The following is a 27256-nucleotide window of genomic DNA, read 5'->3' as shown; positions in this document are numbered from 1 at the left end:
TACAACCACTACCTATTAGCTGATCATGTGACCAGCATATAGACAGAACTAATGCATTGCCAAGCCGAGAATTTATATACTTACCCGCCTTGATGTCACATGTCTCTGCTTGTTTGACAGTCATGAGACATGGAGCAAGGCTGCTTCCCATTATTCCTTGGAACAGCTGATATTCAGTATTTTTTCTAATTGCTATCTTTTAACTCTCCAAAACAATCTTTCCCTCTCATGCCTCAATATGAACTTCTCATCTCTGTGAGTTGTTATTACTATCTTTGAAAAAACAAAAACATTTTAATTGTTACATGGCTTTATGAGATGTACTCTCAGCTCAACAACTTTTTCAACAAATCTAAGCAAAGGACTTGATCTGTGCTTCATAACTGAGCCTTGGACAGCTGAACCCTGGTCTAGGATTTACACCTACCTACATGCACTTTTCAACTGCCCACCTCTGCTTTGCTCATGTCATCAGCCTTCAAGCATTTGCCCACCCTTCCCTCAAACACCTCCCTTACATTTAAGGTATGTTTGATTCTAAATCCTTATCACCACTACCACTCCCTCCCTCCAAACAGATCCCTTCGCCTGGGTATTCTACCAGAGCAAACTACCTTCAGCAAGAGACACGTTTTTAGTTCTTGACTGAGCAACTTGCAGATTCACAGTTGATCTACAAACATTTTTATACAACTCATTCTGCAAAGACTAGGCAGTACTCTCCAAAATGCTAACCATAAGCCAAGGTCTGAAACAGCTAACTGATCATGTTTGTAACTTGTTATTAAGAATTCGGCTGAGGATGTTCTAAGCACACACTGACAGATTGAGACACACCATCTTCTCTGCTACCATTTGTTATCCCCGTTTAGGGAACAATCAAAGCCTACTTGAAAACAGAATAAAACTGTGAAATCTCACATGGACATCTCCTGGTCTGCACCTAAAGGTCCTCTTCACTCAGTACCACAAACGTCTTACGAAAACCATCAACGCTACAGGGGAACCGCAAGTTCCCTATTTGTTAATCATCTTCAGATTATTTAATGCCTGCACAGCATTGTGTTAGCCTGTAACAGCATCATCTCCTCGATAAAAGCATAGTTCCCTATTTATCACTAAGTATTACAGCCCAGTACCTATTTCTAAAGCTTAAAACTATACCCACAAATTAATCCATCTGATGTCCTCTGAAACTAATCCCCCCTCCAAAACAATAAAAGAATTCTGCCAGGAAGAAATCTCACTTAATTCCCACCATCACCACCCCCAAAGAATGAGAATTCTGTAACAGATGCAGTGTTACAGTTACTGAGAGCGTTTGCTCCCTTCTACTCACCATTTTCCTTGTTTATACTCTCTGATTTTAGTTGAGCAAGACCACACATCAGACACATTTTCCTGGTCCATTCAAATTTCCAGAGTCTCTGTTCAGTTTAATGTGTCCTGTCTTCATCCACACGCCAGTTCCTGCTATCATCTCATTGCAACTTTAAAGCTTAGCCTCTTACAGCTGAGAACAAAATAAGTTTCTCTTTAATTCAATCAAAGCCAAAGAAATAAGCAATTCATAAGTAAGATATTAGAAAAAACTTTTCTGAGGAAGCATTTTTCCTCAAAGAACACAACAATCTTGATATTCTCAGTTTAGGGAAACAAGCATGGTTATCTTTTCTGTTCTCCAGTAAAATCACTAGCTAGAATTCTGCCAGATTCACCATGCAATTCTGTTAATATCAAATGAGAATAAGCAGGAAAGCTGGGAGGACAACAGGGCTGTTGTTTCCACAGCAGTGCTGGCTTTCTACTGGTCTGAAGTACTCAGTTACAGCCACACACTCAAACACATGATATGAACCATTGCAAGAGACAGTCTACTAGCCTGGGCTGACAATTGACCTGATTCAATAAAACAATTTGTTTTGTTAGTTAAATCAAAGCTGAAGCTCTGACAGATTAAAAAAAACCCCTGGGTAAAATCTTGGTTCTGCTTAAGTCAATAAAGGTTTTTCTATTCCCTGCAGATAGGACTTCTCACAAGATCATCCAGCTCTGAGAAAACTATTGTGTCATAAATGCACAAATAATGTAGTTACTATTAAGGACTGTATGAGAACTGTCTTCAGTAGTTTGGTTTAGATTTTATCTAACCATAGACACATATATCTGTGCTAAAACATTTACCACTTCTCTCCTACCAAAAGACTGAAAGTTTTTTCCCCTCTCTCACCTTATTCTGTAGTCTTTTAAATCACATCTCTCAGGATTACAGTAACAGATGGCACCTGCAACAGGACTGGAATTTAATTATTAAAAAAAAAAAAAAATCACATATAAGCTTATATGAATCTTTAAACAAAGAGAGACTCAAAGAATGAAGTTTATAGCAGATGCTCCCAGCGCAAAACAGCACCAGCAATGCCAAAAAGGAATTTTAATGAAGAAATGAATACAATACTACAACAGTTACTCATTGACACACATTTTATGAGACAACAGAGAAACAGATAAGGTAAAACAAAAACATACAATACTTGGAAATTTTTGTTAAATACTTGTTAAAATCTGTCAATGAAATCAGCAGTGCAGACAAATAAAAGGCTTAAAATAAATTAGGTTTCAGTTACAGAATATGTCAAAACGCATAGTTCTCAGCATCAGTAGCCAGATAAACTCTACATCAGCTGAGGAAAACTACGACAATAAACCACTGTTAGCCCCTGTTCTCCAAGGCAGAAAACTATCCCTGAAAGACCCCTGTCTAGAAAGATGAAAGACAAGCCAAGATAGAAACAATCTTCAAAGAAAGTCACAGTTGTAACTGCAGGCAAAAGTTGTTGCTGTTGCTTACAACATTATTCAAAGGTCCATTATTCACAGGGCCATGTCTGCATGACTGTCTAAAGCAGAACCTGACCTCACTGATACTATTTTACCCAAAGAGAGCTCTCCAAAATTGTTATTTTATCTAATACTTATGATTATGGAAATAGGAGTGCTCTTAATTCCTGGCTGTCAGGATAAGTCACAAATCTTCCCGTCACTGCATGGGAGTATATCATATACAGTATAAACAATACACATGTAAACAAAGAGTATGTCACACACAAACCAGCATCAGAATGCCCTATCCAGTGGAAATCTGTAAACATTACAGAAAGATCAGATTACTTCCAATTTATACAAGGATAATTCAGACTTCATTTACAATTACGTGTAAAGTAGCAATGTAAAAGAATCTTAAAATTTACTGCCAAAGGAACACCAAGGTCCCTTCGGTGAGGCAAGGAATGATAGAAGAGAGCACTGACATTTGATAGGCTATTAAAGGATCCAACCTAACCTCTGCTGGAATTGCAAATTATGTATTTCAAAGCCTGACTTAGGGAGTCAGATCACAGTGTACCATTCCAGACACTATTCCCCCAGTCCCATACTTGTATGTATCCTTTTACAGTTGACCCACTGAGAGCAAAAATGTTTAGGATTTGTATGGTTTTCAACCCCGTAATTTACTATGAAGCCTAAAGATAACAAAAAACCGGCCCTGTTTTTAGACAGTAATTAATCCACTTTGAAGATGATGGAGCAAGAGGAGTATTTGTGCATGTCTTCAGAGAAGTGTCTGGTCAAAAGACCATAACATTCTATTGAAAGTCTTCTGTAGAGTCCCAAAAGGCTCTGGATCTGGCCATTATATCCCTTCAGAAAACAGCACCACCACACTTTCAATCTGTAAATCATGTATCCAAGCATGACTCTAAGTTAAATTCCGTGTTTACTCTATAGACCATGCCTCTAGCATCTGCACACTCTTGTACAGAACTTCAGCCTCTACATTTTTCAGCAGAAGAATGCAGTTTACAGGGCATTTAAATTTCTACCCAAGAATTAACCTGTAAAAACAGTATATTAATTATGCATGCATTATTAATTTCTAATAAGTTTCCTGTTAACAAAATGTCAACATGCATGCAATGTTTAAATCTTAACCTCTTCAGAGTCAAATTCTGGCTGGCTCTTTCATATATATTTTTTCCCCCAAAATAGAATTGCATCTCAGCCTGTAATTTTCCTGAACTCAGATCTGAAGCTCCTCTGTCCTCAGAGCTGCAGAGAGCAGATCTTACAATGTTAGACCCATGTCAGATTTCAAAGCTGTCCAAAAAAAGTGTGCAGTCTCTCCATAGCTCCTGTCTTCTGGTTTTCACCTGTGTACAGTCCAGCAGTGTGCCAGCATCCAGACACAAAATAAGCAGAGCAAACAACAGTTGTCTGGTTTACATAAACAGAGGCCAAACAAGCCCTACATTACCTTAGAAAGAAACTTTTTTTTCCCCTAGGAGTCATATAATAATGTTGTTTTCCAAACTTTTACTCCTCATCCTTATAAAACATATTACGTTTTCTCAACCATTATCCCAACATAATCATAATCCACAAAATATTTTTCACCTCATTTCAGCATGCAAAGTAGAAAACTATTTTTAAATGGCTTATTGAAAGTTATAACATAAAGAGAATGCTTTTTCCATTCTCAAAGCCTTTGTAATGCTACTGCCCATTTCCTAATGCAGAATGCACAGTAAACTCAGAGCTGAATAAGCCAAGGTGCCTTTTCAAGTTCCTTTTTGAAGCTGGCTGATCACAGAACTTGACTTCAATGTTGCCATCGCTGAATGCCTCCCTCCTCGCTTCATCCGAGTCAGTGGGATCTCTTTGAGAAACACATGCCTTTTGCCGCCTCATAGTAATCCCCAGGTTCCCAAGTTGCCTGGTCGGTGATGCATTTTCTTTGACAATGCAAAAGCAGATGGCAGACAAAAAATTTTTCTTGAAGTTTTCATTCATGAAGGCATACACAATCGGGTTGCAAATAGAATTGAAGAATCCTATAATCTGGACAATTGCAAAGATCATTTTGACTGTCACATCATCATACTCCTTTTCAAAATTACCTGGAAAGGAAATAGGAAATACGCTGTAAGCACAGAATGGCATAAATCCCTACTACTTAGCCTACTTATATCCAGTCCAGCATTAAAAGGTTTTGTCTAAAATCAACAAAAGACCTTGCTGGAGGTTCTTAGTATTAGCAATAGCGTTTTATCAGTGAAGAAAGATCAAGATCTACCACACAGCCCTGTTTTGTGTATAAGTGTAAATAAGAACAGTATCATTAGAAAGAGGCAATTTATGAGCCAAAAAGCTTGCCCAAAGGCCAAGCAACAGAAAGCTTCCAGTCTGATAAGTACAGGCCTTCCTTATCCAAGTCGTTCTGGCTCTGAGTTTCATGTCCATATCAAATGTGTAAGTACTTTAAGACCAATCCCTGTCTTGTCACTGACCACACACAGCTTCTTTCCCTGTGCTGATGCAGAATAGCCCATGGAGGTAAAAATGCATCTTCGTGGTCACATGTCAGTTTTTAAACACTGAGATCACAGAGGACCCTTAATTCCTTGAATTCAAATACTCAGTGACCAAACTCTGGATAAATAATGCAAAATTTATATGGCAAGTAAAATAAAGGCCTTGCAGCACCTGAAATAATTCCTGAAATTAGCAATGAAAAGAGAGCAAACAGTTCATGGAGTGTTATGGTGAACCTTAATATGGGACAATCCTAACAGTTTTAAAATTTACAACTTCTGCACTTCTGATTCTGCTCAGGTGTAATTTTTTTCAGCTGACTGACTGCAGGACTACTGATTTATCTGCTACAACCTTATTTGTGATAGAAGACAAATATACAGCTGCTACCTTTGGCAAGTAGAGTACAACTGCTGAAAATTTCCTCTTGTTCCCACACATAGTCTGCTGTATAGTCCCACATGCTATCCCAGTACCCATGCAGGAGATGGGAGATGAACAGTGTGAGACCCCAGAGAATAGAGAAAAATAACAAAAAGCAAAGATAACAAGCACTGAGGACATTTCCAAGATAGTATCCAGTCAAAACCACTGAAAAAGTTCAACTGGATTCATTGGGTATTATCACTATGAAGTCCAGTATTTATATTTCCAATATGCCTACCTCATTAAAACCAGGGCAAGTGAAGAGATATGTTTCATAATAGTTTTAACTCAAAGGAGTATGACAACTTAAGTGGATGCAAATAGAAGTCTTCACACATTCAAATTAAATTTGAATTTAAAAGTTACTTGTTTAAGAGATTTTATACTTGGAAATAACTTTTACCTTCTAGCCATGTACTTCTGACCTTCAGCAAATGAGGGTAGCATGACAGACACAGAAAGAAAAAGAATCTATAGAGGAATGCTCACCATCCTAACAGTCAAGTCTTGTTTTTTCTTGGTCTTGTAAGGCCCTTTTCAGGACTGGATTATGTGCTGTACAAACTCAGAAGCACTGACAATCTCCTTTCTAAAGAGCTTACATTCTGAAAAAGCTGGTAAAGAGTTTGGGTTCCCTCCTACTCACCCTGCAACAAAGTTCAGTAGGGTTTACAGCAAGACACAAAGACTACCTTCTTTAATTCACACAGCAGGGAAGAAGAGACTTGGCTGACACACAAGTTTATCTCAGATATAATGTATTTCCCAAACACTACATTAAAGGTCCTTTCCTAAAGGTCCTGAATGATTCTGTAAGAGGTTTTTTTGAAAAGTACTCATTTTCCATGATTACTGCAGACCTGTCTGTCACTCATAGCTTTGAGAGTAATTCATCTGCTGTTGGCTATATATGTCTATTACAAGGCAGTGATCCAGGATTTAGTACAAAAATAACCTTTGCTAGCAGAAGGTATTCTATAGCTGAACACTGCAGTAACACTAGCTTTTCACAACCTGTAGTGCCATTATAAAAAAAAAAAAAAAAGTTTTATTGAATGACACATAGCAGATACTCACTGTATTCCATCATCATGTGAATCACATGGAAAGGGGCCCAACAGACTGCAAAGAGAAACACCACTGTCACCATCATAACAATTGCTCGCTTCTTCTTCCTGAAATTGCATCAAGACATTCCATACTGAGTCACTAAGAACTGACTGATAGTTAGATGTGTCTCTTCAAGTTAGATCTGTAAATGTGTTCTGATGGTTGAAGATGCAAATAAAACCCTGGAAGAATGCTCAAAAGTACACAGTTCCCTTTGAAACAAAAAAACAGAGCATCTAGAAATCTAGCACATCAATTAATACCTTTAATTTCTCTGTTTTAGGAAAGCAATGCACTTGCAGCTGCAACAAGCAATGACATTAGCACATCTTGCAAGGTATTTTTACTCTATTCAAGTAGATGCCATTTCAATAGTAAGAGTTGGGGGGGGGGGGGCAGTATGTGACACAGAAACCACAGGGAGCTCTAATAGCTCAAAAAACCCAAGAGTCCCTTCCTAGACCAGGGAGTACTGACCATTCCTGCAGCACCTGATTTCACAGAGAATTTGACAGGGAGTAAGTGAAACTACACCTGCTACATTCAACCTTTGCTGGTAGGTATAGTGCTAGAATAAGAGCAAGAAACACACTCCCTGTCTCCACTGTAATATCTCACTAACTCAATGTATACATTAATTTATCATCATCCCCGAATTGATATATAACTCATATAACTACATTTACAGATCCCAAGATGGATCTCTCACTTGAGCTAAAGGAACAGGACTTCACTGGTACCAGTTACAGGACCTTCTCCCCACTGTGTGAAAATAAATTGTAGTCCGAAGATTACATGTCACCTTAACTCCCGCAAGATTGCATGCACCCTTTCAGTTTTGACTTACAAGGGTCTGCTTCCTTAGGCATTTTGTTAGACAAATATCTAAGGAATATCATTAAACTGCTCGTCAGTATTCTCAGAGTTGATACTTAAGATGACATTCTCCTTAATGAACAGATCTGTTAGAGGTGTCTAGCACATCAGGCAACAGATCAATTTGCCAAATGAAAGAAAAAAACCATGAGGCAACATTAAGGGTAGCCATACTTAGTGAAAGCAGTTCAGGAAAGTTGGTAATTACTGATTTTCATAATTTTTCAGATAGAGCATCACCATCTGGATAGTCTCACACAAACACATCTGAGAACACTCAAAACTCTTTTGAGCCTGTATCAAGTTAAAATGTACCAAAGTAGCTTTTAAATGAATTCAGATTTTTTCCCCATATGCCAATTTAACTTATAATAGGATCATAAAACAGTGTTCAGTCTCAAAATTATAGAAATAGCTTTCCATAGAACATACAGAAATAACGTAGCAGCATCTTGCCAAGTCATCTTCTAACTCATGGCCTTCATCTTTAAAAACAAGCATTTTGCAATTTATAATATGAAATTTACTGAAAAGGCTTGACTTCCAAGGTGTGGCTGCACTATACTTTGAAGCAAATAATCTGTGTAAGTTGCTTTAAATCAAGGTATCTAAGTGTTAAATAGCTAGCTAGCTTTAAAAATCTGGTCTATGCTTGTAGACTTTCCAACAAATAAGGAAAAAAAGATTTAATTTTTTTTTGCACTGGTTTTCAAGAACTGTTAGGGCAAAAAAAGCTTTCTAGAAGTCAAGGTTTCAACTGTATTTTACAAACCTTGATATTTTAGACATTTCACTCCCATGAATGGTTTGAAGAACTGAAGCATCTCCCACTCGTTTCTTAATCCAGAGCTCATAGCCAATTTTAGTGTACAAAAAAAGCATCAACATCAGTGGAAGAAGGAAGAGTATAACAAGAATAAAGGTTGTATAGATCTTCTGATAAATTGGACTGGCCCATTCTTCCAAGCAACAAACATATACTTTTTCATACAGAAAGTCATATTTAACCTGTAACAAGCGTAAAGGAGATGAGTCACTACAGTGTTTACCCCACGTGTCAGAAACAAGCACATTCAAGTATTCCTTGCTCTTAATACAACCACCAAAATTCAACAGAGAGACTTTTCAAAGTGACGAGATTTTTCCAAGCACTTTTCCACATCAAGCGTTGGGTTGATCCAAGTTGACAAAGCAAGGTCAGGAGATTTTGCACTCCTCCTCAAGTCTTTTTTTTTTTAAAACAAGGATTTTCAAATGAGATGTTTGCTATCAATTTTGTAAGTAAAGATGGGTGTATTCAATCCTCACCTATCAGTCACTTAAAACAAAAAGATTTGTTAACAATCAGAATCACAAACAGCAGATTCTTTTTTTTTATCCTCCCAAAAATGTATGGTAACTCTTTAAACTATAATGGGCAGCTAAATACATTTTAAATTAGGCACATTTCTTCCAAATCTCAGGGAAGACTATGTCATCCTGAAACAGTAATCTAAGCCCTACACTGCTGTGTGCCAGTGCACCTACAAACCAAAAGGAAGACACAGTGGAATTAACACATGTAATTACTGCTCTTTGACATAATTGGGGAGTCCTATTGCTTAGCCTTTCTCATGTTGGCACACAGAACTAAAGTTCCTCTTCTCCTACCCCACTCTCATTTCTTAGGAGTTGATTCAATTTCATTGCTAAAGGTACAAAAAAGATCCAGCAAGGACTGAGTTTAAAAAGTAAATTCCCATTTCACCTAACATACCTCAAGCCGTTGCACATGCCACATAGGTGACCCAACAATAAGTGCCAGCAACCAGACTATGCCTGTAAACAAATACATTTTTTTAAATACTTTGTACAACAAGCAGCACAAGCTTTGGTACGAACAGTTTAGCAGCTTCATTGTTAAAAAGTGAAAGTAGACAATTTAAATAAAGAACTAAGTTTTCTATTTAAGGCACATATCAGTCAACATTCACATCAGTAACAGCATGCTCTTTTGTTATTAGTTTTCTTGCTCTCAAACTACCTTAGTTTATTGGTATTCAAGTGTAAAGGCAACTTAATTTGCGGGAGCAGTATTAGGTATGTTCTCTTTGTGTTACAGTGGAAGGAATATTCACAGCTGTGACATTGCTTTAGCAGTGGTTGTACATTTAGAACCCTTCTTTAAGAAAGAAAAGGCTGCCAAAGGTTTATCAGTCTTGGTCAAGTAAATCTTTTACTTCAGATTTTAAGTCTATTGTCAGGGGTTTGGCTAGTAATTACTACACATATAGGCACTATCCTTGAGCTATTTTATAATGTTACCAGATTTATCATTAACTCTACCTCTCAATCACTGGTCATACCAGTGCATTCTCTTCTGTCACGCCATCTACACCATTACTGGAAGTGCCCAAGATCTTACCAAGCATCGTGAAAGCTCTTTTATTGGTGTACTGCCACTTCATTTTTAGTGGATGCACAATCCCCTGGTGTCTCTCCACAGCAATGCAGGTCATTGTAAGAATCTCAGTTACAATAGCAGTGGATTGAACAAATGGTACCATCTTGCAAGCAAAGGCACCTGCAATAGTCAGAAAGTAAAGTATGCAACTGTTGCAATTCAGGAAAAAGATACTAATGCTAGGCTTCATTACTAAAGTGTTGTGCAAAAAGAACAGACTAATATTCTTAGATTTATTTTAACAGCTAAACTGCTAAGTCACCTACTTAAGCTATTAATCAAATTCGGATTTCAAGTCATTCTTCCATTGTACACACTACGTCTGCAAAACCAAGACTTCTAACAACATATTCACTTGCTCTGTGTCAGTCTAACACTTACTCCTATTTTGCTTTTGACCAAGTCTTCTATCACCTGTTTTCAAATATGCGAAGTTACAGAGATATTATCTTTTTATCTTGGCAGATTACTCTCCAGTTTTATGAAGGTTTCTGTTACCTGTTTAAAAGTTTACCTTTTCTGCTGTTGCAAATATATTCCTTCTGCTCATTTAAATACTATATTTGTACACTTCAGCACTTACTGCATCATTCTGCCAAGTTTTATATATATATATATATATGAGTCCTCTAAGAGGCATAACAGAGAAAAAATTCAACCTCTTCATCATCTTTCCATTCTCCATGTCTCCCTCTTTCCTGATTAACACATTATGTTAGTGACACTGTTCAAGTTAAATACAATTTCCTGCCTGCATTTTCACAGTTGTATAGGTTCCCACTGTGTTTATGCACAGCTAGCACAGATACTCAGTTTTCATTGCTGCTATAGCTTCACAAAAGTACATACTCAACTCCTAACACAGTAGTCATTCTCCATTACTCATCCTCAGATCCCAACCATCTTAGAAAGTGTGGTGTAAATTATTCTCTCAAAAAAAAAAAATATCTTACGTTAACGCCCTTCCCAACCTGCTTCTCATTTAATTGTTTTCTGATCATAAGATAATTTTGTATGTCCACATTCACACAGTTTCCTCACATCCTTACAGTTCAGTATCAGCTACTCACCTCAGTAACAGCTGGGGTTAATTCCCTTACTCAATCATTAATTACACCTTACCCAGATACAATCCATAAAACTCAAGATAGCCAAAGGAGTATCTAATCCAATTGTAAGTCAAGCTTTAAGACGCTACAGACACCTTAAGCAATAAAAGCACAGAAAAGAGAAAGAAAACAAACAGGAAACTATCAAAACGTAATCCTGCCCTCCACAAAGGGAACAAGGAACAGGGAAACTTCTGTCTGCTAGGCCAGGCTAAAAGCCACTGTAGCTTACAAGAAGGAACTGGTTTGCTACTGGCCTTTATCAATTCTAGCTCCACCACCCCCCCACCCCCCCCCAAACCCCCCCCCCCCCCCAAAAAAAAACAAAAACAAAAAAAAAAAAAACAAAAACCACCACCACTTTTTCTATTACTCTGAAAAGGGAAGGAGAGGGCAAGGGGCAAAGGATGGAAGTCAAGTACCTTTCAAGTACATATTCAACACCAGCAACACTATGATTGTGCATGCAGATCTGGTTTAAAACAGAATAAAAATATACTATGCAGCCCAATTTCAAGCTACTTGAATGAAAACTTAGCATGGTCAATAGGCACCACTTGAAAGAAGATGCACTGAGCTGCATGTCTGTTTCTCACCTAGTATGAATTTTTCCAAGAGTGTCAGCAACAGCAAGACATCTTGCAGTTGACACAATTTATACAATTAAATTCCCCCCTGCTTCTTCCTTGGCTTCAGAAAGCAGGAAAACCCTTATGAAGCATGGCCAATATCTTACTAACTCAGCATCTCATCAGTTTCTCACCACACCCAGTACAGCATGTGCTATACATACAAGCACCAGACCCACTTAAATTTATAGTCCTTCAATCAGTGTGTTGAAACTTCTGTAGTGAGGTAACAAAAAGCAAGCTCAAATCATTACCTTTTTTGCACATGGCAAATGGTGAATACAACCAAAGAAGAGACACACAACCTCTTGCCACTTCTGAAAATCAGCTTACTGCCAGGAGTAAAGCAGAGCTAAAATGATCTTCAGCCAAATCCAAATCCTACTCCTTTGAACCAAAAGGAGAGGTTCCACTATTGGTTTCAAGTTTTTTCTTCATTGATGGAGTAAGTTAGAAGTGACTCCTGATACAAATAACATGAACAGAAAAGCAAAATTTGTACATGAAAGAAATGTTTAAATTCCTGTTTCACAAAAGAAATGAGTTTGAGTGCTGGGGCTGTGGCAAAAAAAAAAAAAAAAAAGACTTTGACCATATGCTGTTTCTTACAGTTTGAAAAAAAGAGCTCAATAAAGTTAAGTCCACTAGATCCATACTCCATTACAGTTCTCCTGTAATGCACTATTCTTTCACTGAAGTCCCAGCATTCCAGAGTATTCTTAGGGAGCAGAGAAATATCATTCTATTACTCAAGTAACAAAATGAGACAGCAAATTTCACTGAAGTTATGAGCATGGTAGAATTTCCAGTTTGTGCCCAACTATTCGAAGAGCAAACAGAATACCCGAGTTCATCAGGTAGTAACTCCCAAAATCCCAGACTTTCATTGCCTTTTATTGGTATTTTTTCATTTGCTTCCCAATAACTACACTGTGAAAAACTACAACTATGCCTTTAGCTGAACTCCCAGGAGAAAAGCTTCAGAAGCTCCTTATTTAATCTCTTTGAAGACAAATGCACACAAATTAATCACCTAAGATATATAAAAGTAACTCTTAAAAAGGTAGTAAGAGTCTACATACCTACAGATTGAACCTACCGAGCTGAACCATTAGCACTTTCAGAAATGTGAAACAGAAGGATGTTTTCCATTAGACACAGTTGGCTGAACTAAACACCTGCTCTGAGGCACATGGCACACATTTTGGTTCCTTGGTGGAGTTGGTGCCCAAAGCAAAACAGCCACATACATTTTTATAACCAAAAAATAACATGAAATTTTCAAAAGGACAAGAGCTGAAAGCTACTCCAAAAGCCTCTATATCTTAGTAGTAAAAATAGAACAGTATTTCAACTTCCCTGAAGCTTCTCATGCCGCCAAGCCCAGGGTCTCTGACTATCAATTTGCATTAGCATTACCGTAATCGCTTTAGGGCTCTTTTGCTTGCCCTGAATTGTCACTCTACAAACACTTCCCGTCTTCAGAAATAATGAGACAATCTAACATTTCAAATGCAAAACTTCACCAAGGTTAAGTGACTCTTTAGCAAGAAAATCAACTCGTGTTTGAAACAGACATGTTTGGGTGAAAAAAAGAAAGAAATACAGTGTTTAAAATGTCATGGACAAATGAAAAGTCATCAGCTTCACTGGAAAACTGAGATTTGAGAACCACCTCCACCATCCTTCATGTGTTTGAATGGGATTCAGTCCTGAGATACCAGGGGTCATTGTACTTGACAGAATAAGGAGTATTTTCCACATAAAGCCTGTTCCTAGTTTCCAAAACTTTCATTATTTTATTTACAAATATATACTAGACATTCCAAACTTCTGTAATAATTACTAAAGACTTGTTCCAAGTCTTTTGATACTATAAATTATATAGCCTGTGTCTTCAAACTACAGACACTATTAGCTTTTGTACACATGGAAAATGAGAATCATTTATTGTTAAATAAGGCAACTATTCCACAACGGTGGTAGTTGGGTGGGGACAGTGTAGAGAAAAAGGAAAAAGACCACCTGAAACTATTATTTCAGAATACTAAAAAGCTCAGAGTAATCACACCAGTTATTCCAGGGATATTCTGAAACAGAACATCTATATGAAGATTAATTCTTCAGTAAACCATTTCAAAACACTGACTGCAAGTCCACAAGCCCTAGAACACATTCTTTCCTAACAGAAAGATTGTTGTTGTGTTACCATAAATTCAGTCTCAAAAGAATCCTCTAAGATGTAGTTTGAAGTTTTAGAGGGCAGGCATTTTTATTGCAGCGCTGGATGCACAGGGGGGATCATTCTACCTAACGTGCATACCGAAAATTATGTCCTTGGATGCATTTTTGTCTGAGCCCCCTTACAGCAACTAGCACCAACTGCCTGCAGGCATCAGCTAGCAGGCATCAGCTGTGGAGTTGGAATGAGATTACTGAAAGGACTTCAGAAGTCATTTATAGAAGTACAACCATCGTTTTGTTCTTTAGGATTTAACTGTCTAATGTTAACTGTTAAATGTTAACATTTAACTGCCTAATGTGCCTCGAGTGTTGATTCTATTGCCATGCTCCTTCAGATACTTCCAGGCTACATGCTTCCAGCATGGCCTTACAGTGTTATCTCAGTCAGTCTTGGTGAGCACAGATGTGAAAGCCATGGAATAATGCTCGTTGGAAACAAACTCAGGAGGTCTCTAATCTGACCTCACGCTCACAGCAGAACTGGCATCAAGCCAGATACAGGCCAGAGGATTCAGATCATGAAAACCTCCAAGGCTGAAGACAGCACAGCCTTCCCTTAAAGGACAGGAAGGGACCTTAAAGACCATCTAGTTCCAACCACCCCTGCCACGGGCAGAGACACCTTCCACTAGACCCAGTTGCTCAAAGCCCTGTCCAACCTGGCCTGGAACACTGTGCCAGTGTCTCATGATACAAGGAAATTATCACCTACTTTGCAACTTACTTATAGCAACTTATACTGATTTCTGAATATTGCTTAATAATCCTGCTTGCCCTGACTGTTCTGTGAAAGCTTACCACGGAATACTGTGTTCATCAAAACAAAGCAGTTTTCTGTGGAAACTCACCAAGAACTACTATGTTCGGCAAAAATTAAAGACATGTCCCTGGAAAGCAGATGTGTTCTAGCAAGTTTATGGATAGATAGCCATATATGGGTGGTAGAAATTCACAGACTGGTGCTTTTAGATAAGATAGAGGTGATAAACCAGTGGGAACCACTCTTTTTAGCCAAGAAATTGGCTAAGAGAATCCACACATGCTCTGAGAAAAAGTACAAGGTGAGAAAGACTGTGAGCCTTCCTCCAACAGACCCCAAAGATGCCCACCAGGAGGCAATGCACAGGCACTGTGAGAGACTGAAATGTCCTATGACTGTCTCAAAGCTTGCTTGTGTCTGTGCAAACCTCCAGGATAAGCTGATGCGGCCTGTGAATTGGTCTGGGGGATGCTGCCCAGAGAAGCGGGAGTGTATTGAAGGATGCACTCTCCACTTCTTGGCAGTTGTATTATCCGGACTCTTTACATAAGCCTCAAAGGGGCAGACATGGACTGAGCTGGCCCCATCCTGTAGCTGTTTGTGGCTCTATTGTGTAGGGCAGACCTCATGCATGCATTGCCAATGAACTGGTAAGAGGCAAACCTTCCTGCCCTTGAAGCTGGAAGCAACAAAACCTGTTGGACCAAAGGAAAAAAAAAACAGAAGGGGAACAGATATGCTGATCAGCTGGTACGATGAACTTAAGAACGCAGCAGAAAATCTTGCTCTTTGTTATCTTGCATCTACCATCGAGGCTTGATCCGTGTACACCCACCACCCAAGAACTGAAGGCTGAGGACCAACGGGACGCTGCTGGATCCATGGTGGTGTCTATTCTTGCAGCCCTATCCTGCATCCTTGCTTTATTTCTGCCTTTTCTTTCTATTCTGTCCTATTGCTACCCCTCTTCACTTTTTTTAATAATAAAAACCTATTTTGGGTATACAGCATTTGATCTCATTTGTGTCTTAATCTCGCTCTTGGGATCGTATCGAAACCTCCTCTGAGATTGGATCGGGACAGGCACAAAGAGAACATAAACTGCTGACACCGGCCTTTTGAACTAACCCAGCCTTCATTATGCATATGTATGTTTGTGTTATGTAATGCAATGAATATGTATATTCACACTCTAAGTTTTTGGTAAAATGTGCGGTGGGTGTGCAAGCTTTGTGGACAAATCCCCTTGCACCCCAGCACCGGAGTAAACACACCTGCTTTATAAACTCTATTCGAGCTGTGGAGTCTGTTTTCTGCAAGTCACTCAACACCCTCACAGGAAAGAATTTCTTCTTTATATCTAATCTGAATCTACCCTCTTTCAGTTTAAAACTGTTACCCCTCATCCTATCCCTACACCCCCTGATAAAGAGTCCCTCCCCAGCTTTCCTGTAGCCCCTTTCAGTACTGGGAGGCCGCTATAAGGTGACCCAGAGGCTTCTCCTCTCCAGGCTGATCACCCCCAACTCTCTCAGCCTGTCCTCATAAGGGAGGTGCTCCAGCCCCGATCATCCTCATGGCCTCCTCTGGACCCGCTCAAGCAGGTCCATCTCCTTCTTCTGTTGGGGGCCCCACAGCTGGACACAGCACCGCAGGTGGGGTCTCACAAGAGCGGAGTAGAGGGGGAGAATCACCTCCCTCGACCTGCTGGCCACACTGCTCTGGATGCAGCCCAGGATGTGGTTGGCTTTCTGAGCTGTGATCACGCATTGCTGGCTCACAGTTAGTTTTCCATCCACTAATACCCCCAAGTCCTTCTCCACAGGGCTGCTCTCAATCCACTCATGGCCCAGCTTGTACTGGTGCTTGGGACTGCCTCAACCCATGCACTTAGCCTTGTTGATCTTCATGAGGTTTGCACAGGCCCACCTCTTCAGTCTGTCCAGGTCCCTCTGGATGACATCCCTTCCCTCCAGTGTGTCAACTGCATCACATAGTTTGGTGTTGCTGGCAAACTTGCTTAGAGTGCACTTGATCCCACTGTCCATGTCACCAACGAAGATGTTTAACAGCACCAGTCCCAGTACTGACCTTCTTCTTTCAGTTGGAGCCTTTTGCCTCTCATCCTCCTGCCATGCACCATGTAGAGCCTAGGTTCATCTTCTCAATAACCTCCTTGTACGCACTGCAAAATACTGCTAGGTTGCCCCAAAACTGTCCCCTCTCTAGATTGAACAAGCTCCATTCCCTCAGCTTTTCCACACATATAGGACAGCTACTCCCACCCCTGATTGGTGATCCTCTGCTGAACTCACACCTGTTTATCAATATCTTTCTTGTACTGTGGGTCCAAAATTGGCCACAGTATTCTGGACACTAAACACAACCTTGCTTGTGAGACTCAATTTAATAGGTGAGGTAGGTTTTACTAGATTTAAGCCTTCCCAAAACACAGGTAATGCATCGCTTCTTCCTTCCTTTAAATTAACTGAATGCTGCAATCACTGAAAAAAGGAAGCGTGGAAAAGGAGGCCTCAAATCCTGGCTCTCCAACTTAAGGAGAAAGCCTTAACATCAGGGACCAACCTACAGGACCTCCCTCTGAAATGGGCCATCTCACAAGAATACTTACAGATTGTCACAGCCAGAAAAAGAAACCACAATACCTTCAAACTTGCATACTCACTATTAGGGAAACACGTACTGATGTCTAGTCCCTGATCCAATCACACATACACATTTCACTTAATAGTTAATCCATATGTGTAACACAAGCTTCACCTGCAGCAAGAAATCAATGCAGCCCATTACTGAAGTAAGTGCCTGTTAGTTGAAAGTCCCTTCTGGAAAAATTGAGAAAAAAAGCCAATTTTTACTATAAGGAAGACACGTTAAGTTTGCGGAAAAAAAATTAAAAATCGACCACAAATTACACTACTACATCATAGTTTAGACAGTGAAACAAAAATAAGATCAAGACAAGCAAAAAACTACTGTGTGAAACACCGATACATTAAAAACATGTCAAGCTAGTTTACACATGTTTCTGTTCAGACTTATCACAAAGTAACAGAAGATTTTAAAGGAATATACTAGTTTACAACTTTTGTCTAATCAAACTGATAAAAATATAGCTGTTTAGAACATGGTTTGGAAATAACATGGTTTAACAGCTAGTATTATTCAAGTCATCTTTCCATTCATTAACATGGCTGCTACATATTTTAGTTATTTGTATCAGGTACTATGTCTTCGTCATGATACACTCACCTATAATAAATCAACATTGGATTAAGAATAAAATGAAGTTCTGTATCTCCCAACCAATCTGAAAATAAGAACAGATTTGCTTTTTATCTTCATGATACAAAGGCACTTGAACGGCTTTATTGCTTAGTTCCTTTTTAAACAACATATTCCTCAAAACACATCTGAGACCCTATCTAAAGAAAACAGTTTGTGAAAAAGTAACATACAAAAGTGAAGAACAAAAGCCCAACTCAGTGAGTTTGAATCACTCCTTATAATTCTTTTGAGTCATTAAGCCAATCAGCACTGGGGTGAAGGAGGCATTTGCCAAAGGAAGAAGTCACTTCATTTTAATGGAAGAAGGAAGGGAATGTGAAGTGTTTCCTAGCTCTATACACATTGAAATGATCCTGAAAAAAGCAAAAAGGATTTAAGACAAATTTTTAGATACAACGTTTAAAAGTTCTGTTGAGACAGACCAATCATCAACATAAATCTGCTGCTGCCGTCAAGAAAACAACCCCCAAACTGTAGTAATCAGGTTAGAAGCATCAAGTAGGCTGTGATATGGAAGGAAGCAATTAGATATTTGTTTTTCAAAGGTGAGAACCAGAATTAAGCAGAAAAGTATTCACTCTTCTTCAAACCTATGAAGAAAAATGAGGTAAGAAAGGATGAGATCTACTTGCTTCAAATAAAATCTGATACATCAATTAGAGCAGTAAATTCACTGCCTACAGATAACTGCTGAAAACAATGCTGTCCTCCTGCACTTCAGTCACAGTGCAACTTTCATCCAACAACTTCACAATAGTAAATGACAACCATATAATAAATTACATCAGAAAATAGTGATTAAGTTTCCCTAAGCAAAAAAAGTAACACATGCATACATTTAAACATCCTATTCTCAAAAAGTAGTCTCCTACCTTGTAAAAGAACTATATTTAATTAAACAGACACCTCACATTTTAATCTTTAACTGGCAAAATGCAAGCCCTTTCTAGAAAAACAGCTATGAAGTGCACATCCCAAACAACATAAAACTTCTATAAACCAATGCTGACTGACTTGAATGATTAACTACTAAAGCCACCTTCAGTGTCAAGTGAAAGAATTGAAAAGAAACTTGATCATTCACTTTTTTTCAAAGCTGACCATCTTATTCTGTTATTACTAATTCTTTATCTTAAATCCCTACAACCTTTAAATCATCACAAATAAACAGAAATCATTATTTTGCCTCTTCTTTCAATGAAGATAAGTGCAAGAAAAGCAGACAAAAAAATACAGTTCCAGAAGGATTTGGCAGCTACAGCCCACCTGACACATTCTTGTCCTCCCAGTCCTAGTCACCTACTCTCAGAAGATATATCAGCCTACATGTACTACTCTGCTTCCTATGTATTACAGTTAATTGACCCAAATTAGATTTACTCTCTCAGGCTTCACAATGACAAGATCACCTGGTAAATGCAACATACAAGATTAAAAAATGAGAGCAACTTCAGAACAGAAATTTTTCTTCAATTGCCTGCTTATCTGCATCCATGAGTTAAGCAGCCACTCTTAGAAAAAAAGGCATTCCCCTTGCCCCTAAAACAGAATTGGGATATAATGATAAAAATCCAGGATTAATGCAGTAACTGACTTACTCTTGAAAACAACGTTTAGTTTGATTCATATGAAAAGTCTACTTAGATCCTCACTTAAACTGAAGTTTAGATTCCCAAGACTGACTCCAAAATTTGTGTGAACACCAGCTACCCGAGGTCATTAACGAACATTAAATGAGTCAAACTCTCAGACAGATGGAGCTTGGGGAAAAAGGGTGCTACTTTCTGCTTCCCAATGCAAAACACACAGCTAGACTTATTCCAGGTCTTTGAGACACCTGGGACATGTTTATACTATCCTGTACAAAATACATAACACCTATGTAATGCCCCCAAAACCAGAGAGAAACACAGCTCTAGTACACTGAACAGAGATTATCCCAGCACTGAAGCCTCCATGTGCTAAAACTAGGCACTGGGAAAATTTAGTCTATTTCTCAAATTCTGGTTCACTTTGGGATTTTTTGACTGTGGCTTTCAGAACTGAATTTTGCTTCAGTTCTTTTGCAAGCTATGAAGTAGATTAATATTTTTCAAAGACTTTCTAAAGGCTGTTTAAAAATATTTTTCTTCTTGGAACGACTTGCTGAAAAAGTATCTCCTTTTTTGCCTGCTTGTTTTCCACTTACATCTGCCCCATACAGAAACGTGTGACTTTTTGGAATATTTTAAATAATAATAGTTCACCTGTATCTTAAATACATATCCAAATGTTTAACATTCTACAAGGTAAGGCTTTCAGCAAACACTCCAACAGATTGTTAGTGAAGACAGCACTGCAGCATTTAATACTGGCCATTTCCAATTGGGAAAGAAAATAATTTGCAGAGGAATGCTGAGGATGAAAATAACTAATTACTTCTCTTTTTCAAGAAGCTAAGAGGTTCCCAGAAGTATTCCTTATGCACTGTTAAAAACTGCATAGATTATTCAATAATGATTAGTTTTCCCCAATGATAAAAGATTCAGAAGGCTTCAAGTATAAATGGTATTCCCTTAAACAATTCTTCATGCCTTCATTATCGGATACTGTGTGTCCTGGTTCAGCTGGGATAGGGTCAAGTTTTCCCCAACAAAGAGAGAGAGGGAAGGGATCTCCAGCTGGGTTATTCATACCATGCTGACGTCAGGTCCAGGGGTGGAGCCTTTTTACCTTTCGCTTTGGGTTTTGGGTGTTGCCATACACGCAGCGGCCTTGCTCCCTGACCATTTTGCGGTATTTCTTTGTATATCGTTTGTCTTGTTCACTGTTATTGCTGTTTATTGTTGTTATCATTGCCACTGCTGCTATTCAGATCGTTTTATTGATTGTTATATTAAATTTCTTCTTATTTTAGCCGGGGTCTGTGTTTAACTTCCAGCCCGACCGGCTGTGGGTGGGGAAAGGGCAACAGCAATGTGCTCTCCGGTCCCGGCAGGGCTTAAACCTGCACACTGTCCCTGTAACTATGACTTAGTCATTTCATCACCTATTTAAAAGATCAGGTTTTCTTTTATGAGGATTACAAAGACAAAATACTGAAATCATTCTCTGATAAAAGTTAAATTGCTCCTTCCTCTGTTAAAATGTTGTTGACCAAGCCCTTGCACTAAAATCTCTATCACGGTTTGTAAACCAGTTCTCTCCAGCTCACTTGCCGCAAGGTAAGTTTTCTTGTATTTTGTAACTTCAGGGCAGAAAGCAAGTTAGTCATCATCATACAGATGATATCCTTAAGGATCTTTCATACCTGGGCAATGCATTGTTTTATATCGATTCTTGGGTATACAGGCATTTTGCATCCTTAGCAGTTTACCATCCACGACGCACAAGTCTCTCACATGTTACCTATAGAGGATAAAGAACATTATACATACATCTGCCCAGAAAAAGGCATGTGTAGCACTTAACAGTAGACCTGTGGTAGTGTAAGTCTCTGTATGGTCAACTACAGCAGCTGAGACAAAACGGTATGGCATGAGCCCATGCAATTAGCCCACGCACCTCGAATAGCCTGTAGGTTATTTACCGATGGAGTCCACATCACTCCCTCTGTCCTGCACCCTGAAAATGTGGACCACACACCTTGGGCTGGCTGACCAAGGTGCCCCACACTGTCCACCCTCCTTCCCCCTTCCCTCCGAGGCTCACCTGCAGCTTCTCTGCCCGTGGATTTACAAAGCCGCTGAAGCAGGCACCACAGTCTTCAGGTAAACTTGGATCAGCAGCTTATTTCAAAATGCAGCAGTCAGTCAGTAAAACCAAATGCAAACATGCAAAGATGCAGGGTAGCTGTGCAGCAAAGCACTGCTACTAGAACGCAAAACTACTGCAGTAAACTACCATCTGCAACTGTGGCACAAACAACAAGTAGGACAGGCGAGTTTTTCTGGCAGGGATACGGGTTAAAGATCCAAATCTCCTCTCAAGAGAGACTCACTAGCAGGGAGCAAAACAGGACATAGCACGCACATTTCTCATTCACTCGATGCAAGGCAGAAAATGCCAGGTATTTCTACCAAGAAAAAGGACATAACCACCAGCTCACATTAACCAATGTATCTGCATCTTAAAACTTGCTTGATTTCTTTGCCCAATTAATGAATCAGGAAATATTTCACATCGTTGTGTTTAATATTTACACTAATTAATCATATGCACAACTTGCAGTAAGAAATACCCTATGCTGAACAGGTGAGCAGAATTAAAAGTTCCCTTTTGTCAGCTTTGTTTTGCTGCTTTTAAGCATAACACCCTGCCATTATTTACACAAAAGAACCTAAGCTTATTATTTCCTTTACTGAGGCATTCACTCTTTCTCAAACCATCTCCATAGACTGCCTCTACTCACAAGCAAATACCCCAAACACACAATAGCAGGGCACAGAAAATGAAGGATAAGGCAAGATTTCACCAATACAGACAGGACTACAAAATCACCCTGCTCTTAATGGAAGCAACTCAATCTCAAAACAACCTCTCACACTGCGGGAGGCAAATAAGAGTGCTTTTGCATACCCAACCTGATTTACAGCAAGTCTAGACAACTTAAAGTGTTAAATTAAAAAAAGCTTAAAGACAGGAGATTCAAGTACCTGGATCTCTCACATCCAGCTTTACTGTGTAGTATTAACTCTAATTGCATGTCAGCAGTTTGAGAATATTTGGAAACTCTTCAGTATCAAAGAACATTCCAGAAGCAAGTCAGAATGAAGAAGTTTCTAATGTCTCACTGAAGAACTTGAGATATCCAAGAATATCAGACACGAAAGGCCCAGTGATTTTAATTGCTGAAGTTTAGTTTTAATCCCTCAGAAAGGAAGGTGTATGCACCCTCATAGTGGGAACTTGTGTCAAGCAGTGCGTTACAAGACGTTTGGTAAAGAACAGAAAGCGCCCTAAATACTCAACTAAATAGAAGATGCCACTTGGTCTTCAACTGAGCCTTCAGAGAACAGAGAACTGCAAATGCTCAACTGCGTCAGTGTGCACCAAGACTACATTCGTAGTATGCATCAATTTACCCCTTACTCAAGCTCCCACCCTCTCATACATCTTTACAGATTCTTAAGAGATCAGAGAATCAAAACTGAGACCGACTCACCCATTTTTGGTCAATATAGTGCTGCTCCTCGTTGCTACCTACATACAGCTAGCACGTCTGTGCCAATGCTGCATACTCACCCAGCAAAGCGAGGTACACATTCAGTTTCTTAGCACTGCAGTTTCTAAGTTGTAGTGAAATTAAGATGTAATAATGAATATACTGTGGAAAAAAATCTTGCCAATGCTTTAGTTTTCCCCATCTCTGTCAGAAGTTCTGATAAGTGTAATGCAGTGAACTGGAAAAATCTTCAGTTTCTAAAGAATTCTGACACTGTCTATTAGAGGAGCCATTTTAACATCCACAATCTGAATTACTTTACATCACCAGCTACCAACATTCTCCTTGGAGTCTCATTGTAAACTATGCACACCCAGAACCCACTGGGGTGAAAGCATTTATGTTTCACCCTTCAGTTTAGGACCAAAATGGCAGTTAGTCCTTTATGATAGCATCTCATAATGTCTTAAAAGGTAACAGTTACTCTGAAACTGTGGCTGTTCTTAAGTTTGTATGTTCTAACTCTACAGTCTAGAGCATTTTCAGTTGTCCCCTCACTTCTCCCGTTCCGCTGAAGGTTTCTGAAGTGGACAAGAAGATAAAAGAAACACACACACACATATACAAGCATGGAAATAAAGAACCAGTCCCAAATCAAAGACAAGTACAAAACATACACGTCAGTTCACATCACCTAGTACAGATGCTTTTTTCAGTGACCCAGAAACTAGCAGAAATGCTCAGAAACCCAAAGATAGTTGAACATTAGGTGTCTCAGGATGCACCACTTCTTCCAGCAGAGATGCATTACATAGTCAAATCACCTTTTTCTTAACAGAGTTGGAGCTTGCACTACTCAGAGATGTTGCATTAAGGTGGATGAGAATAAGCTTTTTCAGATTACAAAATGAATGGCAAAAGGAAAATTTTAAACCAGTAAAGCTAGCAAGGAAAAGACCCCTCGCAGACTGGCAGGCTCAGACTTGCAGTGTAACTGTAATGACCATTCATGCTTCACAGTGTAAGGCTCAGGAATCAGATACCCTTGGAATACCATCAGCGTATATCTCATTCTTTTCCTGAATTTTACTTCACACACACCCCACCCCACATCCATCAATTATGTTAAATATGTCCTCCCAATACCGTGTTAGTTAAAGCTAATTATCTTACCAGGACCATAAAGGCTGCTATTGAAGTCAATGGGACCTATGGATCCACTTGTACTGAAGAGGCTCTAGCAAAGAGGGTAGACAAAAATACAGCAAAATCCACAAAAGAGCATACTTTAAAGTATCCAACTACTTAATATCTAACGATATTTGTTGCAACTATACTACACCTTTTACAATCACTACTGGTGGGACTTTTATCAAGCGGCCTCAGTACTGGAAGGTAAATGGAAACATACATACTGTCTCCATACTGGTCCACGTGCCTGTGTCATATCTGCCATAATTCACCTCAGGTGGAGGTTTCATCCCACCTAACTTTTATAGTTTTTTCTGGTCAGATGTGTGGTCAAACTGACAGACCAGGGTCTTCCTTACAAGTGAGAAGAAACACACCTCTTATCTTTAGGGAAAGCTACTCAATTCAGTCCTCTCCCATTTACGCGAGACCTCCTGATGCCACCAGTAACTTTCTGCTATTTTCTTATTTGAACAGCTAGAACTAATGTAGTCAAAAGGAAATCACAGCAGCATGGCTATCAATTTATTCCATTATTTTTATTTAGATATCCTTATCAGCTTTGGGGTTCAACATCTGTAATGTCTTGAAACCGTGGTTACCTCCCCCAACAACAGCTCATAATAAAAGTCGCCCTTACGATCAGTAGCCCCTGGAGTTTTCTATTCATCACTTCTCCCAGAAAGTTCCCGTTTTTCAGACATAAATAAAGCCTATTTCTCACTAAGGTACCCCTGTGCTTTTCAACTCTCCTCTGACCTGTCAATTCCCATCCTGCATTCTATTTTGTGGGAAGTGCTGGAATTAAATCTCCATGTTCTGAAGGCAACTGTTACTGTCTCCCAACAATAGAAGCACAGGAAGCCTTGGAAATTGAAACATAACTGTGTCACTTTATGAACATCTTTTCTGTTCATATTGAAACATTCTGAAAAATATTTCAATTTGCGGTGGTACACGATGTTGTCTGCCACTTGCGACAAAACCATTCCTTTCAGTTTTCCACTTACAATTGTCAAACGCTGTTTTAAGACCAAGGAAAGAAAGATAAATACTATTTGCAGTGTCACTTCACCTTTGCCTTTTTGTTACTTCACTACTTCAGAACTGGGATGCATTAAAAACACCAAAATAATAATTCTTTCCAGGCATCAGCGAAGCCTTGCCCAAAGGTCTTTCACATCAACGGGAATACAACATAATTCCCAAGATGTAAGCATATCTTGAAAATAATGCATCATTTCAACATAAATTCTGCCTGTTCTCTCATCCCCCCATTTCTCCAAAGGCGTTTTCTTTTTCCTTGCAGCAGGTTAAGGAGGTTCGACTCCAAGTCGACTGCCGTTATAGGATCTTAAGCTGAATTAAGACTGATATTTCACTTGCCAGTCAGACTGTATTACTTCGGGGGAAAAAAGAAAAAAAGTACTGCCAGACTACCTCATCAGCACCTCACAACGTATAGTTTCTCACACACGTGCTGCAACTTTCAAGGAAGACAAGCACGAAAGCGCAAAGCGCACTGGGTTTCACATAACCTGAAGGAGCGGTGTTAAATACTGATACTTAACTCTGCGGAAAAGCAGCTGAGGGCAGGCTGAGGTCACCGAGCTACACACCCGGGGTCAGCACCCCAGCCCTGCCGTAACAGACTACGAGCGCCTGAGCGCGGAGCAGCGGCTCCAGTGCGAGCAGCCGTTTCAAGTTTCCACCGAGGAGTTGAAGCCCCGTGCGGACACGAATTGCTCCGCGGGGCTGCGCGGAAACAACGCTGCCCTCGGGGAAGCCAGCGGCCCCCTCGGAGCGGGGCGACCGCCGCCCCTCCTCCGCGGCGGAGGACCGGCCCCAACGGCCGAGGCTCACCGCGGGGACACCCCACGCCCCCCAAAGGGGTGCCCCGCGGACGGCGGCGGGGAGACGGGGGCGCTCAGCGGCGGCCCTGGCCGCAAGCACTGCCCCACCGCTGCGCCTCGCCGCCCGCCGCTCCCTCACACCTCCCTCCACCCGCCGCCGAGCCGGGACCGTCCCGGCACCGCCCGCCCCGGCACCCACCGCCGAGCCAGTTGGAGGAGATGTTCTGCAGCATGGTGAAGGGGACGCAGAAGAAGGCGATGAGGAGGTCGCTGAGCGCCAGAGAGCAGATGAAGATGTTGGTGACGGTCCTCATGGCTTTGCTGCGGGTCACCACGTAAAGCACCAGGCAGTTGCCGAAGAGCGCCAGGGCGAAGATAAGCACGCAGATGAGGACGAAGGCCACCTTGGTGCGCGCCGGCAGCTCCGGGATATACACCAGCGGCTGCAGCCCGTACAGGGCGATGAACTGCTCCCGCGTCACGTTGTTGTCCCGCAGGAGCTGCGCGAACTGCTCCGGGGTGATGTTCAGGGACCGCATGGCGCCCTCCTCAGCCCCCTCGGCAGCGCCGCCGCCCGCGCCTCCCCAGAGGGGAAGCAGGCGGAGGAGCGGAGGCGAGGCAGGGGCGCGGAGAGCCGGGAGCTGCCGGCGGGGGACGAGGCGGCAGCGCGCCCAGCGCCGTGCGGCGGCGGCACCGCCCGCAGCCTCCGCCGGCTGCCCCGGCCAGCGGGCCCGGGGCGGGGGGGCGGCAGCCAATCAGCGCGGGCCCGGGGCGGGGGGCTCCGCGCCTCAGG

General features: G+C 40.5%; 1 protein-coding gene across 2 annotated transcripts; it reads right to left on the bottom strand.

Moving 5' to 3' along the window:
* Positions 1-2466: 2466 nt before the first annotated feature.
* Positions 2467-27007, bottom strand: QRFPR (pyroglutamylated RFamide peptide receptor). Of its 2 annotated transcripts, none has more exons than XM_074903903.1 (6): positions 26663-27007; positions 10190-10348; positions 9542-9603; positions 8558-8793; positions 6877-6974; positions 2467-4958 (listed from the first exon to the last, which is right to left on the bottom strand). In XM_074903903.1, the coding sequence occupies exons 1-6, from the start codon at positions 27000-27002 to the stop codon at positions 4555-4557; spliced, it is 1299 nt and encodes a 432-aa protein (XP_074760004.1). In that variant the 5' UTR covers positions 27003-27007; the 3' UTR covers positions 2467-4554. The 2 variants fall into 2 exon arrangements, with proteins under 2 accessions (XP_074760004.1, XP_074760005.1); XM_074903904.1 differs by having other exon boundaries at positions 4854-4958; positions 6877-6921.
* Between the last annotated feature and the right edge of the window lie 249 nt (positions 27008-27256).

The sequence above is a fragment of the Athene noctua genome, chromosome 4 (genome assembly GCF_965140245.1).
Source record: "Athene noctua chromosome 4, bAthNoc1.hap1.1, whole genome shotgun sequence".
In the NCBI taxonomy this organism is placed as follows: Eukaryota; Metazoa; Chordata; class Aves; order Strigiformes; family Strigidae; genus Athene; species Athene noctua.
The sequence above is the reverse complement of the archived record's forward strand: the minus strand, read 5'-3'. Positions and strand labels throughout refer to the sequence as shown.

Excerpts from the sequence above, each read along its gene's own strand:
- QRFPR (XM_074903903.1), bottom strand. The coding sequence starts at position 27,002 with ATGCGGTCCCTGAACATCACCCCGGAGCAGTTCGCGCAGCTCCTGCGG. Across the intron at positions 9,604-10,189 it reads AAGAGCTTTCACGATGCTTG|GCATAGTCTGGTTGCTGGCA; the intron begins GTAAGATCTTGG and ends ATTTGTTTACAG. Across the intron at positions 4,959-6,876 it reads TCACATGATGATGGAATACA|GTAATTTTGAAAAGGAGTAT; the intron begins GTGAGTATCTGC and ends TTTCCTTTCCAG.